The sequence below is a fragment of the Asparagus officinalis genome, chromosome 8 (assembly GCF_001876935.1).
Source record: "Asparagus officinalis chromosome 8, Aspof.V1, whole genome shotgun sequence".
NCBI classification, from domain to species: Eukaryota; Viridiplantae; Streptophyta; class Magnoliopsida; order Asparagales; family Asparagaceae; genus Asparagus; species Asparagus officinalis.
In genome coordinates this window covers 25,136,191-25,155,758 of record NC_033801.1, presented here as the reverse complement: position 1 = coordinate 25,155,758, position 19,568 = coordinate 25,136,191, and the positions used below count along the sequence as shown (strand labels likewise).

The 19,568-nt window shown below is 40.6% G+C and overlaps 3 protein-coding genes across 3 annotated transcripts; 1 reads left to right on the top strand and 2 right to left on the bottom strand.

Moving 5' to 3' along the window:
- LOC109819549 (heptahelical transmembrane protein 4-like) lies at window positions 1,636–2,752 on the bottom strand. Its single transcript, XM_020385304.1, has one exon. It carries the CDS (start codon window positions 2,494–2,496, stop codon window positions 1,837–1,839), a length of 660 nt encoding a protein of 219 aa, XP_020240893.1. The 5' UTR covers window positions 2,497–2,752; the 3' UTR covers window positions 1,636–1,836.
- LOC109819548 (heptahelical transmembrane protein ADIPOR3-like) lies at window positions 5,915–7,180 on the top strand. Its single transcript, XM_020385303.1, has 2 exons — window positions 5,915–6,259; window positions 6,445–7,180. Exons 1-2 carry the CDS (start codon window positions 5,991–5,993, stop codon window positions 7,178–7,180), a joined length of 1,005 nt encoding a protein of 334 aa, XP_020240892.1. The 5' UTR covers window positions 5,915–5,990.
- LOC109822063 (heptahelical transmembrane protein 4-like) lies at window positions 14,971–16,329 on the bottom strand. The gene is made up of 2 exons (XM_020388225.1): window positions 16,038–16,329; window positions 14,971–15,943 (listed from the first exon to the last, which is right to left on the bottom strand). Exons 1-2 carry the CDS (start codon window positions 16,295–16,297, stop codon window positions 15,151–15,153), a joined length of 1,053 nt encoding a protein of 350 aa, XP_020243814.1. The 5' UTR covers window positions 16,298–16,329; the 3' UTR covers window positions 14,971–15,150.

Below are 19,568 nucleotides of genomic sequence, written 5' to 3'. Positions count from 1 at the left end.
ATCAGTAAAACTGTATGTGAGCTGGTGTCTTGTTGGTAAGTAGGCTTAACTGCAGATAGAACAAGCCTTGTGCTACCGTCCAATTGTGGATAGATACCCTATGGTCCTGTAGCTGCAGATAGAGCCTGAGTAATATTTTGCGACTCTTTTAACCTCAGGCTGTCTATTTGTTAAAAAACAAACTCTTTCTGTGTGGATAAATGAGTCAAAAAAAAAAAAAAAAAATCACTAGGGAGTCTGTCCGCAACAATAAAACTACATGGAGTTTATCCATGATTGGGCTTAGTACAAGGGTTGTATCCACAATTAACTCGTGTAAGAGCGTGAGGGCTTACGTCCAGATGTTGAGGGTCTCGTTGTGGATAGAGAAGATGCTGAGTACAGTTTTTTTCAGAGGCCACTCTGATCTGTAGTAGTTCAGAATGAACTCATTGTCCTTCAAATAAGTAGGTGGAGATTGGTAGCCTACAAGCTCACAACAGCATGACAACCTCTCACCCTTCCCTTCTTTTGGAAACAGTACTTTCTTGTGCTTTAAGGACTCCATTCTAGAGTCCTTGAAGCACGTTGTACTGTGAGAAGCAGCGAGGCCTTTAGTTGTTAAAAGTGTTTTTTGGACTTTATATGCATAGAAACTTATGGGTAATAAGACACTGCAGCCAAGAAACAAACATAGGCCAACGTTGTATCCCATGAGATGAGAGAGTTGGGTGGACAAGGCTGAGGAAATACTGAGGGCAAAGAGAGGATGAGTACAAGAGCAAGTGGAGAGAATAAGTTTGGTTTTCTTTGGATTAATCGTTTGGTCCTCTTGTTTGGATTAATAGTATGAGCATCCGCGGGTTACTCCTATATTGGTTTTTATTGGTTTTGTTTTAATGGGGAAGTGGAGTGTTCTTGCTTTTGCAATCTTAGGAATCGGTGTGTTACTAGCGTCCTCACAAAAATTTTGTAGGATCCCTTTTGATTCCTTTTTCCTTTAAGAAACACTAGAGGCACACCCTTGGACACAATCCCAACCACACCCCCTCACCTGCTACAGTGCAGGGGGGCCCCACATGGAATTTTAAAAAAAATCCCATGTGAGGCCCCCCTGCACTGTAGCAGGTGAGGGGGTGTGGTTGGGATTGTGTCCAAGGGTGTGCCTCTAGTGTTTCTTAAAGGAAAAAGGAATCAAAAGGGATCCTACAAAATTTTTGTGAGGACGCTAGTAACACACCGATTCCTAAGATTGCAAAAGCAAGAACACTCCACTTCCCCATTAAAACAAAACCAATAAAAACCAATATAGGAGTAACCCGCGGATGCTCATACTATTAATCCAAACAAGAGGACCAAACGATTAATCCAAAGAAAACCAAACTTATTCTCTCCACTTGCTCTTGTACTCATCCTCTCTTTGCCCTCAGTATTTCCTCAGCCTTGTTCTGGGATTCTTGATACATTGTACTGGATTCCATGTCCATGAATCCAGATTAGGGTTTTAGCACAGTGAGGTAAATTGTGCCAAATTTGAATTTTTTTAAAGTTATGTATAGAACTTATCTGGGATTCTTGATACATTGTACTGGATTCCATGTCCATGAATCCAGATTAGGGTTTTAGCACAGTGAGGTAAATTGTGCCAAATTTGAATTTTTTTAAAGTTATGTATAGAACTTATTTCTCTGTGGAGCTAGTAGTGAACAAGATAGTGTTTTCCCCCAGTTGTTGTCAACATAGATTTCTATGACACAGGATATTGAGAAACATTATCTCTCAGCTGAAACGTTTTATAACCTGAGATGATATAGTTTGACACTGTTCACGTACATCATGAATTCTTAAGTTCGAACCCTAATAGCATCCTTCCATCTGTCTCCACCTTAGGTACACAAGTCCTCCAAGATAGTGAGTACAAGCTCCGGCAATGACCAGAACATGGAACAGCTGATGGCTGTGCCCTGCGAGGTCAAACTTTCCAGGCATCCACCTCTCCGGGACTCTAGCAACATAAACCACCACCCCAAATACATAGAAAGCCCCCATCACCAACTCATATCCCGTCGTTAGGAGTGCTTCAGGCTGATGACTGAATATAACTAATTTGTGTGCTATAGGCACAATCCCTGATACTCCCACAATGACGAAAAGACCTGATCTCACTGGTCTGTATGTTGGAGTTTGAAAGATAGGTAACAACGAGACTGATGAGGTCGCGATCCCAAAAATGGTGATGATTCCAATGTAGAGGTTGCGAGAGAGTGGGTGACACATGAAGGAGTAGTAGACTAAGGGGTAGAAGGAGGTGACAATGAGGACTGAGATGCCAACATAGTCGAGTCTGAGCATGATGTAGGAGTAAAGCTTCGAGTGACAGGATAGGAGATGGCAAGTACTGCTGGTGAGAAGGCAGAACATTGCTCCACACATGAAAGCGAAGAAAGGCCAGCGAACAATGGTCGGTCCCTGTAGAGATGGGTCTACCGTGTTCATGTCATTCTCTTTTCCAAACATCTGTAGGAAGAGGATCTTTATTAGTGTCAACAACACTGGTTTTTAGTCACTAGTCTTGAAACAGAATGAGTATTAAGTTGTATAATGTACCAGAGAGTAGGCATGATTAATGGTGTCATTTGATACAACCAGAACTTGGGGAGAGGTCTGGTTGAACGATAATGATGGAATCATATACTTCGAAGCATGCGAGTTTAGGCTGCCCCGTAGTTCTTTGATCTCCATTAAGTTTTCTTGCATCATCATTCCAGTGAAAATTGTCAGGGTAAGGAAGATGAAGAAGCCAATCAAGTGCCTGAAAGATATCAGTAAAACTGTATGTGAGCTGGTGTCTTGTTGGTAAGTAGGCTTAACTGCAGATAGAACAAGCCTTGTGCTACCGTCCAATTGTGGATAGATACCCTATGGTCCTGTAGCTGCAGATAGAGCCTGAGTAATATTTTGCGACTCTTTTAACCTCAGGCTGTCTATTTGTTAAAAAACAAACTCTTTCTGTGTGGATAAATGAGTCAAAAAAAAAAAAAAAAAATCACTAGGGAGTCTGTCCGCAACAATAATAAAAAAAAAAAAAAAAAAATCACTAGGGAGTCTGTCCGCAACAATAAAACTACATGGAGTTTATCCATGATTGGGCTTAGTACAAGGGTTGTATCCACAATTAACTCGTGTAAGAGCGTGAGGGCTTACGTCCAGATGTTGAGGGTCTCGTTGTGGATAGAGAAGATGCTGAGTACAGTTTTTTTCAGAGGCCACTCTGATCTGTAGTAGTTCAGAATGAACTCATTGTCCTTCAAATAAGTAGGTGGAGATTGGTAGCCTACAAGCTCACAACAGCATGACAACCTCTCACCCTTCCCTTCTTTTGGAAACAGTACTTTCTTGTGCTTTAAGGACTCCATTCTAGAGTCCTTGAAGCACGTTGTACTGTGAGAAGCAGCGAGGCCTTTAGTTGTTAAAAGTGTTTTTTGGACTTTATATGCATAGAAACTTATGGGTAATAAGACACTGCAGCCAAGAAACAAACATAGGCCAACGTTGTATCCCATGAGATGAGAGAGTTGGGTGGACAAGGCTGAGGAAATACTGAGGGCAAAGAGAGGATGAGTACAAGAGCAAGTGGAGAGAATAAGTTTGGTTTTCTTTGGATTAATCGTTTGGTCCTCTTGTTTGGATTAATAGTATGAGCATCCGCGGGTTACTCCTATATTGGTTTTTATTGGTTTTGTTTTAATGGGGAAGTGGAGTGTTCTTGCTTTTGCAATCTTAGGAATCGGTGTGTTACTAGCGTCCTCACAAAAATTTTGTAGGATCCCTTTTGATTCCTTTTTCCTTTAAGAAACACTAGAGGCACACCCTTGGACACAATCCCAACCACACCCCCTCACCTGCTACAGTGCATGGGGGCCCCACATGGGATTTTTTTAAAAATCCCATGTGGGGCCCCCTGCACTGTAGCAGGTGAGGGGGTGTGGTTGGGATTATGTCCAATGGTGTGCCTCTAGTGCCACTCTTTTCCTTTTATGGGCATAGAGCCATGTAGGCTGAAAGTTGATAAGAAAACCGTGCCCCCCTTTGGTACTTAGGTGAGCTAAAGCGCATCCAATTTTGACGCAGCCGTGGACTGGGAATTTCTTTTGAGCGGATGTTGTTCTCAGTAGGAATTTGGTTCGTTTCAGAACTTTGGAACGCGCCCTCCACAAGAACCGTGGAAAAGTGTTGAGATGGCGGCTGACTTTTTCTCTCCCCATTATTTTGGCATCCCATCGCTCTATTTCCAAGTCTTCATACTCGTGATCTGCTACTAGTTTTTGTCTATATCACAAAGGGTGGTAAAAGATGGTTGGCTGTTTCAGTAATCAGCGTTCGTTGGAATGGAAAAAGAAATTGTGGGCCCAAATATGGGATAAATTGCCCACCCCCTCCTCCAATTTGAGATCAATAGGCTAACAATTGGCTTATTCCATAATCATCAGTCATATACAGTTTTTGTTTTTGTCACATAACCAACCGCGGAAGGGCTTCTTTTTGAATTTTCTAATGCTAATAATGTGAAATCATAAGCTTTTTTTGACTTGCTAATAACTCAAACACCCTCTCAATCAAGAGAGGGGAGATTAGTTTAACAAAAGCGCGTTTTAGAATCAGTCTGATACCTCTAAATGCTAGTGATTATTTTTCCCTATAGTGAAATCTATTGGGGGAAAAGTCGGGCCCAATCGAGAGGTTATAGGCCTTAAATAGAAGTTAGAAATCAATTTTAACCTAAAGGCTATAACGATCAGGTATTGATGGCTAACTAGACTATATCACTCCCCTACGGGTATCCATGGATTCTCCCAACACCTTCGGGTTTCACATCGAAGATTGTCTATTTTTTTTAAATTACTTGGATAATGACCTTAGCTTTGTTATCATTATTGGGGGAGAAATCAGGCTCAATCTAGTAGAGTTGATGGGCTTTAAACAGAAATAATGAATTAAATTTAACCTAAAAGCTATCACCATCAAGTATTGACCAAAACTCATATTCAAACTCATCACTCTTTCTTATCTTATCCGATGTGAGACTATACTCACATATTAATCACCTCAATAAAATCATCAACCAATCAAATTATTCTTAAAAAAAAAAACCAAGAGCAAAACTGCCAACCGTCTAAGCCACGTAAGAGTGGTTGGTAAACTGTGGACAAACCCTGTTAATCGTTATACAAATGCCTCAATTCTATTACATTAGTCAATAAGACTATTTGATATAAAGCACATGTTAATTAAAAGATTAATGCTCCAAGGACCCAAAATATGGGACCAATGGATGTGACTAGTGATGTGTCCCTCCCCTATTGGATAATGAGTTGGTGATGCCAACTCATTGCCAACTCATTATCCAATAGGGGAGGGACACATCACTAGTCCCACCCATTGGTCCCATATTTTGGGTCACTGTAGCAGCGCTATGAAGATTAACTGTCAATATTATCTAAACTACTGTTTATTTGTACTTTCTCAAATAAAGTGTATCATTCAATAATGCTGATGATTATTATCTGAATTTGAGTTCTTAATTAAAAATTTTAAAAAAAGTGAACAGTTGGATCCTGTATGATGAGGTAATGGGGTCAAATTATAAAGGGACTACTTAGTATCTACTCTTCATTCATACATCCATTTATTTTCTTTCTTTTTTCTTCCCTTTTTTTTAATACGGACTAGTTGAAAACATCAGTGTAAATTCATTTATTGATTTATTTTGGAGAGGCTGACTAAGAACGATTCTCCCAATTGACTTATTCTCTGATAAAAATTCCAAGTCAAACTCCATGACTTTTTGTAAGAGAGAAAAACAAATTGGTCTACAAATAGACACCAACTCAAACTCTCCCCCTCCCAACACCAACTCCCATTTCATTCTTTCATAACAATTTATTCTTTCTCTCAAAACAACCCCTGTCAGCACTTTCTTGTTATAGCATCGAAGATTTAGCTGTGTGGCGATGTCTTGTACTGTAACATTAGAGAAAACTATATCTTTCTCCAGAAGCAGCAATCAATTTCTCGTTACTCTCATCAAGGAGGAAGATAAGAAGGAAAATACGAGATCAATCAATGAATTGAACAAGCGCAAACTCGTCAATTATGATTCGTTACCCGATTTCTTGAAGCACAACGAGTTTGTCGTGAATTACTATCGATCAGAGTGGCCTTTGAAGCAGGCCATCCTCAGCATCTTCTCCATCCACAACGAGACCCTCAACATATGGACGTAAGAGCTCTAATCTGCAAAGAAAAAAAAAAAAAGAGAGAGAGAGAGAGAGAGAGAGAGAGAGAGAGAGAGAGAGAGAGAGGGAGGGAAACAATTTCTATCATACTGTCATCTTTTCATATTTCTAGTTTTTCCTAATCTCTCTATATTTTATGTCTAACACAGATGATTTAATATTGTTTCAGGCACTTGATCGGATTCTTCATCTTCCTCTCTCTCGCGGCTACTTTGATGCTTTCTGTCAACGGTGTGTCGATTCCTCTGAAGCTGCATCAAGAATTACTAGTCCTTCCTTCATTCGAACCGAAAACAATAAAACCAATTGCTCGCTGGCCATTCTACACTTATCTCACTGGAGCAATGTTCTGCCTACTAATCAGCAGCTTATGCCACCTCCTCTCTTGCCACTCTAAGCACACATGCTACGTAATGCTTCGTCTCGATTACACAGGCATTTCTGCATTGATCGTCACCTCATTCTACCCGTTACTCTACTACACATTCGCATGTGATCCATTCTTTCGAAATCTCTACATGAGCTTTATCACTGTCTTCGGTCTAGCCAGCGTAATTGTATCGCTGGTGCCCGTGTTTGAAAAGCCTGAGTTCTTGATGGTCCGGACTGGGCTTTTCGCATGCATGGGATTTTCAGGCTTGGTGCCGATAATTCACAAAATGGTGGCGTTTGGGGATCGACCGGAGGCTGTCATCACAACCGTATATGAGTTGATGATGCTGAGTTTTTATGGAGTTGGAGTGATTGTGTATGCGTTGAGGATACCAGAGAGGTGGTTGCCAGGGAAATTCGATTTGATTGGACACAGTCATCAACTATGGCATGTTTTGGTCATTGCAGGAGCTTATACTCATTATCTTGCTGGATTGGTCTACTTGAGTTGGAGGGATGTTGAAGGTTGCTAGCGTTTAAGAAAAATTCATTCATTCTTTTTCCTTTTTTTTTTTTTTTGGGGGGGGGGGGGGGGGGTGCGGACTGTTAATTGTAGATACAATATTCAATGATTCAAATGTACAATATATGGTTAGTGATTGATTATTTATGAACTTTTTATTACCATTTAGACTCCTTGATGTTCAAACATGGCTATCTCTCTCTTATCTATAGCAGTATCGCAGGACTTTATGGTCGAGAATACAGGATATCTATGCAATACATTGAAATATCTAGAAATGTCTTTATAATATATTGATGTCATGTTCACCTACGAAGGGAACACATAACAAGAAGATAACTCTGTTGCCATGCGAAGGTAAAGTGCTACCAGGAAATTTAAAGGGTTAAAGTCGCTTACCCCATATCATACATGGGGTTATCCGTATCTAACCTCTTTATATAAATAAATTCGTGTATTAGATGGAACTAGTGGACAAGTCAAGTGAGCTGGACACAAAATTGGGTCTTAAATTCAGGATATCTCAGTCAAATGTTTATAAGATTGTTTTATTAGCCCCTCGTTTGGGAAATATATGAAAAAGAGAGATTAAGGCGGAGATTAACTTAGTTAAAACATTTATTATCCTGAATAGGTAAATTAGCTAATATGTTAGGTATATTTATTTTAATTATAGTGATCTTTCTTAGTGGCAATAGCAAAGACTACAACTACATTTCTTTGTAAATAAAGGGGTTGTCTCTCAACATATCCAAGGAGACAAAATAGTAAACCCTTGTATTTGAGAGTTAAATCATTTTAGCCCCTCTAGAAGGATTATCGTAACTCTCTTTTACTTTGGTGAATTTGAGGAGGGGTTATATCAGTCTACACTCTGTCTAGGACTTTTTTCATTTTTCATTTTTTTGGGGCATTACAACATGTTTCATACATATCTATACTCCTATATAAAAAATCAAGTGGGGATAATCCACAATTTGGATGAGTGGTGGACGTATTCTTATTTTCTACCATATTTGGAAGGGAAAAAAAATAATTTAACAAATACCCCTTTTTATCCCTTTGTCTTTTTTATTTTCTAGAATTTTCCATATATCACAAACATTTTGTCTTTCTTCTCTCCCCCCCCCCCTTTGGTTTTCTAGAATATTCCATACTATACTGTGAACGTGGACCACGCCCATGTGATTGCTAGCTGGTAACTTTGGAGGTGAATGAGACGAGTTTTCTTTTTTCTTGTGGGGGCCACAAAGTGAACGCGTGGAAGGTTCAGCGGGTAAAGAAGGCCACGAAGTCAGGAAACTTGAAAGGAGTTTGTTCAGCGGACAAAGCAGGCCCACCCGATCACATCAGCTATATATAGGAATGAGCACTATTCCTAGGGTTTTGTGCATGGAGGGTGTGCGGCTGCAGAGGCAAATTGGCTGGCTTTTGTTTTGTGCGGCTGCAGACAGAGAGAAGCGGTGGATTTGCGGCTGATTTGTGCAAGAAAAAAGGCTGCAGCAATTAGCAAAGAACAAAGATTTTGGCGGCTATTCATAGAGAAGAAGCAAAGTCTTTTTGTAGTTGTTCTTTGATTTGTGCATCTCTTTGAGAGAATAATTGTGTGAGGGATTTGAGAGTTTGTGATAGGGTTTAGGTTGTGAGATTGTAAACCCTAGTTGTATATCTCCCTCTATTAGTAGATCTCCCTCCTCCTTGCCCCGTGGACGTAGGCTATTTGCCGAACCACGTAAAAGTTGTGTTCTTGTCGTGATTTGTAATAGCTTGTAGGATCCCTCGACAGGTCAGTCCTAGAACTGATGAGAGGAAGAGCCTATATCTCACTTTGTTGAGATATCCACTTCAGATTCTTATTTCCTTGGTGAGACAGGAATTCTTACGATCTAATCTCTTGTTGTGCACCTTGCGCACCGGAGGTGCTGCCGAAATTTCCGCTGCGCACAACAAGTGGTATCAGAGCTCCGGGTTGGATTTGGGAGTTGTTTGAAGGATTCGCTAAAGGATTCCTATTTGAAGATTAGATCGACAACATGGGTAAAACAAGCACATCGGGATCGTCTCTTACGAAGACGATACATAGTTTGAGCATCAATAACATGAAGGGTAAAACAAGCACATCGGGATCGTCTCTTACGAAGACGATACATAGTTTGAGCATCAATAACATGAATATTGATGTTCCGAAGTTCGACGACAAGATTAATTTCGGATTGTGGAGGTGTCAGGTGATGGACGCCTTGGACGCTCAGAATTTGGAGGAGACTCTTGAGTTACAAGAGAAACCTGCTGATATGGAAGCTAAGGTTTGGAAAAAGATGAATAGTAGGACGTGTAGAGTTATTCGGTCATGCTTGACGTCGGATCTTATTTATGACGTGATGAACGAGGCGTCAGCGAAGAAGATGTGGGAAACACTCAATGAAAAGTATCTTACTAAGAACATTAAGAATCGGCTTCACTTGAAGAAAAGGTTTTACCAGTTCAAGATAAAGAGGGGAGTTTCCATTAGGGAGCATGTTAGTAACTTTACAAAGCTACTTTCAGACATGGCCAATGTGGATATCATGGTTGAGGATGAAGACAAGGCGATGCTACTTTTGTGTTCGTTACCCGAGAATGATTATGGTACTTATGTACTAACTATGATTAATGGAAGAACTACTGTTAGTTACAAGGAGGTGACATCAGCGTTGGTAAATTATGAGTTGAGGAAGAGTGTTGATGAGTCCTCCGAGAAGGCATCGAGAGATGCATTAGTAGTTCATGGTCGTGGTTCAAACCGAAGCAGGAGATCGCACTCTAGAGGTGCACATCGTGGGATTCGTAGGAATCAGTGTGCCTTTTGTAAAGAGGATGGACATTGGAAAGCCGAATGTCCAAAGTTAGATCGAGCCGAGAAGAATAAGGGGGAAAGCTGTACAAGCTTCAGAGGTGAATGCTGTCAAGACTAGTGGCAACAATTCAGATTCAGATTCTTCGGGTTATTCGTTGTCTGTACTACCATCAGTTTGTGTTACCAACTCTACAGAATGGATATTGGATCCAGGTGCTTCATACCACGTTTGCCCTAGGAGGGATTGGTTCTCCAGCTTTCAGAAGTTAGAAAGAGAGGATGTTGTGCTCATGGGTAATGGACATGCATGCTCTATTGATGGTATTGGTACCGTTCGTATTCGGATATATGACGGAGTGATTCAGGAGTTGGATGAAGTGAGGTTCGTTCCGCAGTTGTCAAAGAACATCATTTCACTGGGAGCTTTGGTGGCATCTGGCTATAAAGTGACCTTGGTGGATGCACGTTTGAAGGTCACATTGGGGTCCATGATTATGATGAAGGGCGTCAGAAGGAGCAATTTGTATTATTTGCTCGGAAGCACGGCGATTGATAGGGAGATGACGACTTCATCAGATTTGGCTAGACTGTGGCGTTGTTTGATGCTGGGTTATTTGATTGGTAATACCGTGCATAGGTTGTTGAGGAGTGCTATGACCTGTAGTTTGAAGTCCTGTGAACCCATTGGTATGAGCGAGAAGACCGAGATGAAGTTTGACACTTCTATCCATCATTCGAGGGGTCTTCTGAGGGGTGTTCATTCAGGCATTCGGGGGCCTTCCAAGAGAGCATCATTGGGAGGTAATAGGTATGTGGTTTCCGCAGTTGGGGATTGCTCTAGGTATTGGTGGGTTGCAACCAAGTCCCGTTAGTGTGAAGTCCTAGAAGCCCGCAACAAATGGAGGAAGTGTATTGACAGAAAGGTGAAGGTACTTCAGTCTGATGTTAGAGGGAGGTGCAAGAGGGACCTATTTGTGTATTTGTGCCGAGCTCACGGCAATTGGAGACACTTTATTGGTGTGGAAACTTTGAGGCGACGTGATGAGATGGCAGATTTGGGGAGCTATTCCTTTCTGAAGGATGATCGGCGTTTGATGTTGAGCATTGGCATTGGTGTGCGGGCTACGACATGTTTGGGCCATCTTATGTATAGGTTGTCGACTGCTGCATATAGAGATATGGGATCTGGTGGAGCTGCTTCAGATTTTGGGTTGCGTCGGATGTTTGGCTACCCAGCACTTGGTCACATCGTGGATGTGAGATTTGATCCGATAGCACATTTGGGATTCAGAGGCGTGTTTGATTATCAGGTATTGGCTTCTGACTTTGTTCTGAGCAGATATGTCACGTTTGACTCTCGGCAGGTGGAGAGTGGTGATCAGATATTTGGGACATCGCAGCGGGTGGAGAGTGATGCTACTCCACATTGGGTAGAAACTCCAGATCATACTGCATCATTTGGGATTCCAGCTGATGTGACACAGATTAGGAATCGTGTTGATTTGGATGCAGATGATAGGTTGATTATTTCGAGTACAGCTGATAGATGTAGTCTGGATATGGTTATTAGTTCATCTCAGGTGGAGATGTTTGGATTGTTTAAGTTTAGGGCCATTGGAGGTGCTATCAGCCGCAGACTTGATCGTGATGTTGGAGAAGGGTTGCAAACTCTTCTATTGGATTGAGGTCGTTAGCGGCCATTTAGGTGAACTACGTTCGGCTTGATTCCTTGGGCAAGAGGATACGTAGGCAGTCTTATGATGCAGCCGGGTTGGATTTTGATGGGGGTGAGATCGATTTGGTGAGTTGATACCGACATTTGGAGAATGTTTACATTCTCATTTGGGTTCTCGACTTGTTATGGATTGAGTCCGTTGCCATAGCGTACTGGATGCAACAAGTGAGGCATTTGTTTTGGTTGGTGTCAGCTTAGTTTTGGAAAACTTCGTCGAGGTGGAGAATTGTGAACGTGGACCACTCCCATGTGATTGCTAGCTGGTAACTTTGGAGGTGAATGAGACGCGTTTTCTTTTTTTTTTTTTGTGGGGGCCACGAAGTGAACGCGTGGAAGGAGTTTGTTCAGCGGGTAAAGAAGGCCACGAAGTCGGGAAACCGTATGAAAGGAGTTTGTTCAGCGGACAAAGCAGGCCCACCCGATCACATCAGCTATATATAGGAACGAGCACTGTTCCTAGGGTTTTGTGCTAGGAGGGTGTGCGGCTGCAGAGGCAAATTGGCTGGCTTTTGTTTTGTGCGGCTGCAGACAGAGAGAAGCGGTGGATTTGTGGCTGATTTGTGCAAGAAAAAAGGCTGCAGCAATTAGCAAAGAACAAAGATTTTGGCGGCTATTCATAGAGAAGAAGCAAAGTCTTTTTGTAGCTGTTCTTTGATTTGTGCATCTCTTTGAGAGAATATTTGTGTGAGGGATCTGAGAGTTTGTGATAGGGTTTAGGTTGTGAGATTGTAAACCCTAGTTGTATATCTCCCTCTATTAGTAGATCTCCCCCCTCCTTGCCCCGTGGACGTATGCTATTTGCCGAACCACGTAAAAGTTGTGTTCTTGCCGTGATTTGTAATAGCTTGTAGGATCTCTCGACAGGTCAGTTCTAGAACTGATGAGAGGAAGAGCCGATATCTCACTTTGTTGAGATATCTGCTTCAGATTCTTGTTTCCTTGGTGAGATAGGAATTCTTACGATCTAATATCTTATTGTGCACCTTGCGCACCGGAGGTGCTGCCGAAATTTCCGTTGCGCACAACACATACTTCATGAACATAGGATATATGCCTATAATTACATATCTAATAAATTTTAGGTTCTAAAAGGAATGTAAATTGAAGCTATAAGTTCCTGTTAGCGAAAACAATAATATGTGTGGCTAAAAAAGCCAAAGAATATAAACATAAAATTTTTTTGTTACAAGTTTTTGGACCTACTGCACTACATATTCACGTGAGATAATGCTAGTATACATAGAATGACTATATAGAAAATATCGTAGACTATCTTAAGCGGAAACAAGGAGGAATATGGCAAACAATCCGGCGACGGTAAGGATGTGGTTTTCTCCTACATACTATCACCTGTAATGTGAGATATTCTCTCTTTTCTTTTAGAGGTCTGTATTGTTTCATGAATCTTTAGTGAAACACTTGGAAGCTTATGCTTCAAAAGTTAGCTCACTTCCAATATTTCTATTCCTATTCTCTCCATTGAACCAATCGACCGTATACTCAAAACAAAAAATAAAGTAGATTAGAAAAAGAAGAAAACAGGTGAACAACCTAAAGAAACGACAGCCGATTGTAGTGCTGATGACAAGCTATGATCTAAATCGGTCTTGTAAAAGATTGAATTGACAATTAAGACTAATATACCACGTTGTAATTAGATAAACAAACTTCCATGTAGCAATCTAGTTTTATGTGTTGAACATTGAGCAGTTCATAAATGTGACCTCTTCTTTCCTTTTGTCTATAAATCTAAAAATAAATTTAAAATAAAATAAAATAACTTCTGATGGATACTGTTATGGTGCTTTCAGTCGCCAAAATACAGCCCTTTGCCAGTTACGGACAGATGTCCCCCTGCATGCACCACTCAAGTCAGATTGAGGGTCAAAACAGCTAAGGATCCCGACGTAGCCGACCCGTCGAGTCGACATCTCCTTATGTCGACACGAATGGTGGTACTTGTCGATTCTCTTGTCAAAGACGACTCGCAACGAGCCCACTCGGCCAGTTATTCGACGACTCACGATGTTGACTCGAAAGACGTTACTTCTCGGCGAAGCTAAAGGACGACTTCAGCCTCGGGCCTCTCCCACTAACAGCACGTCGGCGTCGCATTTAATGTTTGGCAGACACATCATATCTCTAGCTCCGATAGTCTTTATGACTCATTGGACCACGTCAGCACCACCAAGTCGTAGATCGCTTCACATTTAATGCTGAGGTGATCCCTCCTCCACTCACCGACCGGCACATGTAAATTAGGTGCTGACGCAGCCGCCAGCCCATACTTCTTCACCGTCATCCTGTGCTCGGCCGAAGTGTCCATTCTACTCTTCCGGCACCATTATAAATAGAGGTACTACTCTTTACTGGGGGGATTTTGACTTTTTAGAATATCTGCTAATTATGCTGCACTACACACAAGAACTCTCACAGTTCTTCTTGATTTTCCCACTCAACTTCACCAGCTGACTTGATCGTCGGAGGTACATCGGGGGAACCAAGCTCCGTCCTCTCACAAGTTTCTACTTGTGCAGGCCGAAAGCTACTCTACTCAAAACCAGATATTCGGAGAAGTGAGCGACTCCTCATCAACCTCACCCCAAAATATTTGACTGTTTGATTAACCATCATCAACAGATACACAACATCAAGTTCGTCCAATCTAATCCTCTTCTTGTCTCAAGGGGCCTCAACTGATCCATGTATCTAATTTTTGTCACATTGCTAATTGCACCATCACTGAGAATCAATCCATGCAAAATTTCTAGCATAGAGATTGGGTCTTTCTTTCTACATCCATTTGCCAGATCATACCATGTTTCTGAGGTTAACTGCATAAATTTGGCTTGACTGTATTTCACAACTTTGATATGCGATTTATGAGTGGTTCAACCAGTTGAATGAGACAATACAAAACTAAGGAAAACTATCAATTGATCACTGTCAACTGGATAGTTCTTGATAAAACATCTTACTCTCTGATGGATAGATACATCAATCTCCTGACCTCCATGTTTTGCATTGTCTAAGGATAGACACATTTTCGTGCATCAACTGTCAAAAGGACAAATGTCTTCCATAGTAGCTCATAAAACCATAACGCTGTATTTCCTCCAGCTAATTGTATAATACATGTCTTCATTTAAATATTGTCATAGCTAATACATGTTATAAAATAAAATGGTTCACATTGACTTGGTTTAAGGCAATGTAAAATGGCCTTAAAATGTCTAAATATTCTTATTCATGAAAAGAGTACAAGTTTTTACATTTGACTTCATCCAAGGTCCATTTTGGCAACCTCCTCACATTTGAGTGTTCCAAGATTTCCCAGTTACAGCCAACCCTCTGTCACCAAACAAACCCCAAACTTTATACAAAAAGAATTTACAAAATCCTTTGAACTCTAGCAACGTTCAATATCCCTCCAACTCAAGTACACCAACCCTGCAAGATAGTGAGTATAAGCTCCTGCAATAACTAGAACATGCCATAGTTGATGGCTATGCCCGATTAAGTCGAATTTCCCTGGCAACCATCTCTCCGGTATCCTCAATGCATACACAATCACTCCAATTCCATAAAGACTGAGCATCATTAACTCATATAGAGTCGTAATAATAGCCTCTGGTCGATCCCCAAACGCCACCGTTTTGTGCATTATGGGCACCAACCCTGAAAATGCCATGCACACAAATAGTCCAGTTCGTACCATCCTGAACTCAGGCCTCTCAAAAACGGGCACAAGCGAGACCAGCACACTTGCTAAGCCAAAGACAGTAATAAAGCCCATATAGAGGTTTCGAAAGAATGGATCACATGTGAACGTGTAGTAGACTAATGGGTAGAATGAGGTGACGATTAACGCAGAAATGCCTGCGTAATCAAGACGAAGCATAACATAGCAAGTGTGCTCAGAGTGGCAAGAGAGGAGATGGCATGCACTGCTGATCAGCAGACAGAACATTGCTCCTGCGAGATAAGCATAAAATGGCCAGCGAGCAATTGATTGTATTGTTCTGTGTTCATCGGTTAAGTTTGCTTCAAAGGTAGGCAAGACCAATAGTTCTTGATGCAGTTTCAGAGGAATTGACGAATTACTGACTGAGGAGAGGCTAGTACTTGTTTGAAAACCCGTATCAATGGAAACCATCAAAGTGGTCGCAAGAGTGAGGAAAATGAGGAATCCGATCAAGTGCCTGAAATAAGATAATTGATGTCAATGTTAGACGAGCACACACATGATACGGGACACAATGACGAGTATTGGTTGAAGTGTTTTAGAGCTCTTACGTCCAGATGTTGAGGGTCTCGTTGTGAATAGAGAAAATACTGAGGATGGTTTGCTTCAAAGGCCACTCCGATCGATAGTAATTCACCACAAACTCGTTGTGCTTTAAGAAATCAGGTAACGAATTATAATTGACAAGATCACATTTGCACCCGTTGTGTGATTTCTCCTTCTTTGTTTCGTCCTTGATCAAAGAAACGAGGAATTGACCGTCGCGCTTGGTGATGGTCATAGTTCTCTCCAACGTAACAGTACAAGCCATTGTTGTATAATTGACGAGGGATGGGTATTGAAGAAGGAAGCCTTGGGTGCTGCTAAAAATGGAAAGGAGGTTTGTGATGGTGTGCTTGGTAATGAGAGGCGACTGTATTTATAATCTCTATGGCCTCTGAAGTCTGCAGTGCAAGGAAAATTCCTAACTTTTTTGTTAATTGAGAATGAGTCTGAGAGGTCTGAACTATGAAATGGTCTTGTGAGAATTGGTCATATAGAGTGAGCCCTCTAAAACAAATTTGTAGCTAGTATTATCTGTGAGTAGTTGATAGACTGAAGTTGTTTGGTTTATAGTGTTTGCGCGATATGACAACTAATCATTCCCAAATCTAATTATAATCCACATGTTGGGCTCTAACCCTATGGCTTTGAAAGAGTTGGTCTAATCTAAAATCAACTCTGATAATTGAATATATGAAGTTTTGACTTGCACTCTCATCAGCAACACATCCCTTCCATATTTTGCGTTGGTGGGTTACCTCAATAACAACATCTCTGTCACTGTCATTGCTCTTTAAAACTTCTTGAATTGTGGAAGTTCTGCGTGTACGGTTTCACATATCCAATATCTTTCTGGTGATATCCGAGAGGATTTATTAGTTCTGTATCCATCTTTTTTTTTTTACATCAAAAATCCATCTTCTTTTCTTAAATCTTTTAACTAGCATTGTTGATCAATAGGTAGACAAAATTACTCGCAAGAACAAGAGAAAGAGTAGCAGCGTCCGCCACACAACATGATTGACATGCTTTAATTCCAAATCATAAACTACCAGAAATCAGTAAATGTATCTGTTCACACATTTATGGCTTAGTTCCATGTGCCCATCACAATTCTGGACCATTCGCTGATTAAAAAAGAGGTAATAATCTGGCTTACATTAAAGATACCATCTGTTATTGTTTAATTGGTTGTATGAATGAAGTTTGGGTTTTATCAGAACTTAACTACTATTTTGTCCGCTCATTTATGTTACTTCCTTAGTTTATATAATCCAAAATTGTAATGTTTGGTAAGTTTCTTAACCTAAAATATATTTTGTCAATCGACATTATTTCATGGATACAGTAAAATTCAACAGGAGATTGACCCTTGTTATGACCTTCTATGGGCATTGATAATGGCTGAAGTCTTAAGTAGGGGACTTTTTAACGCGTTCAATGTTACTGAAATCCAATGTCAACGCACAGAAGGAGTTGAGGTCTACAGTTCTGACTAAGTGAAACAGCTGCTTGATCGTTGAACAGATCAAGAATATAAACAAAGGGTCTTGTGTATTTTTCTACCTGTTTGAAGTCTCTTCAAGCAGTATCTACTCCTAGAAAAGCATTATGGCTATCGCTAAATACGTAGATAATTCAAGAAATATTGATACCCATATCTATATCTTGATAGATTTTGACCAAAGAGGGGACATATCTATTTCTTGTGGGTAAACGATAACGTCAGAAATGTTGAATAACTGATTCAAATTTGTTATTAGGTTGTTATTTTGTTAGTGGAGTTGTTGCTAATTAGTTTAGATTTTTATGGGATTAAGTTGTTTTGTAAGCCTATATAAAGGCACTTTTAGTTGATGAATTATATAGAAAAATATCATCTCCTCATCTCCTCTCAAATTCCCAACATGGTATCAGAGCTTGGTTGTTTTGGCATGACTGATGATGATTGAAGAGGAGGAGGAATGAGATCCGGAGATCAAGAGGAGCAAGGACGTGGTCAATTCACTTGGATTTCCATTAAATGGGCTTTCTTCTGCTTCAAACCCTTCATCTTCCTAATCTGAGTGTGGGCCAGCACACGGACAACAGAAGCATATTTCTTTATCTTCTCAACCTGGGTCTAGATTTCCTTCTTCCCATCCTCAGTTTCGTATTTCTTTGAGTATTTGGTGAAGGCCGCGTGGAGTCTTCACAAATTCAGTACGGATTTGATTTCTTCACAAAACTGTGGCGCTCTCGGCTATGGTTTGTGAGGATTAAAAAAAAAATAGAGTGATCAATCTTTGTTTTTCAATGGCATCCAACAATTTTTCGCTTCCATACCCCATCTTCAATGGAGACAATTATCAATCTTGGGCTATCAAGATGAAATCTCATTTGAAATCTTTGAGTTTATGGGAAGTTGTTGAGAGTGACTATGAGCCTACCCCTCTTCCACAAAATCCAACCCTAAAACAAATCAAGAAGCACGATGAAGAAAAAGCAAAGAAGCCAAAAGCCCTCTCTTGTATTCATTCGGCCGTGTCGGATGGAATCTTCACAAGTATAATGACTTGTGAATCACCTAAGGAGGCGTGGGAGATGCTAAAGGAAGAGTTCGAAGGCAACGATCAAACAAAATTGATGCAAGTTCTGAATCTCAAGAGGGAGTTTGAGATGCAAAAGATGAAGAAAGGTGAGACCATCAAAGAGTATGTCGGTAAGCTTATGGCTATTGTCAATCAAATTAGATTGCTTGGTGAAACATTTTCAAATGAAAGAGTGGTTGATAAGATTTTAGTGACTAGGGGACTTTTTAACGCGTTCAATGTTACTGAAATCCAATGTCAACGCACAGAAGGAGTTGAGGTCTACAGTTCTGACTAAGTGAAACAGCTGCTTGATCGTTGAACAGATCAAGAATATAAACAAAGGGTCTTGTGTATTTTTCTACCTGTTTGAAGTCTCTTCAAGCAGTATCTACTCCTAGAAAAGCATTATGGCTATCGCTAAATACGTAGATAATTCAAGAAATATTGATACCCATATCTATATCTTGATAGATTTTGACCAAAGAGGGGACATATCTATTTCTTGTGGGTAAACGATAACGTCAGAAATGTTGAATAACTGATTCAAATTTGTTATTAGGTTGTTATTTTGTTAGTGGAGTTGTTGCTAATTAGTTTAGATTTTTATGGGATTAAGTTGTTTTGTAAGCCTATATAAAGGCACTTTTAGTTGATGAATTATATAGAAAAATATCATCTCCTCATCTCCTCTCAAATTCCCAACAAGAAATGCGAGTATCAGACTTTATATGCATCAAAATCAAAGAAGTCAAATGTCGATTACGTAAACTTGTTTGTAATGTAAGAACAAAGTCAAACAAGCTGCAAGGACTTAACAGCCATGAAAAGTGTCAATGTGCAATTTAATTTTGTATGGTCAGCCATGGAACAAGTATATAGGGGTGTCCAAAAAGCCCGGAGCCCGGGCCCGGCCCGGGCCCGGAAACCCGGGCAAAACCCGGGTCCGGGCCCGGGCTCTATTTCTCT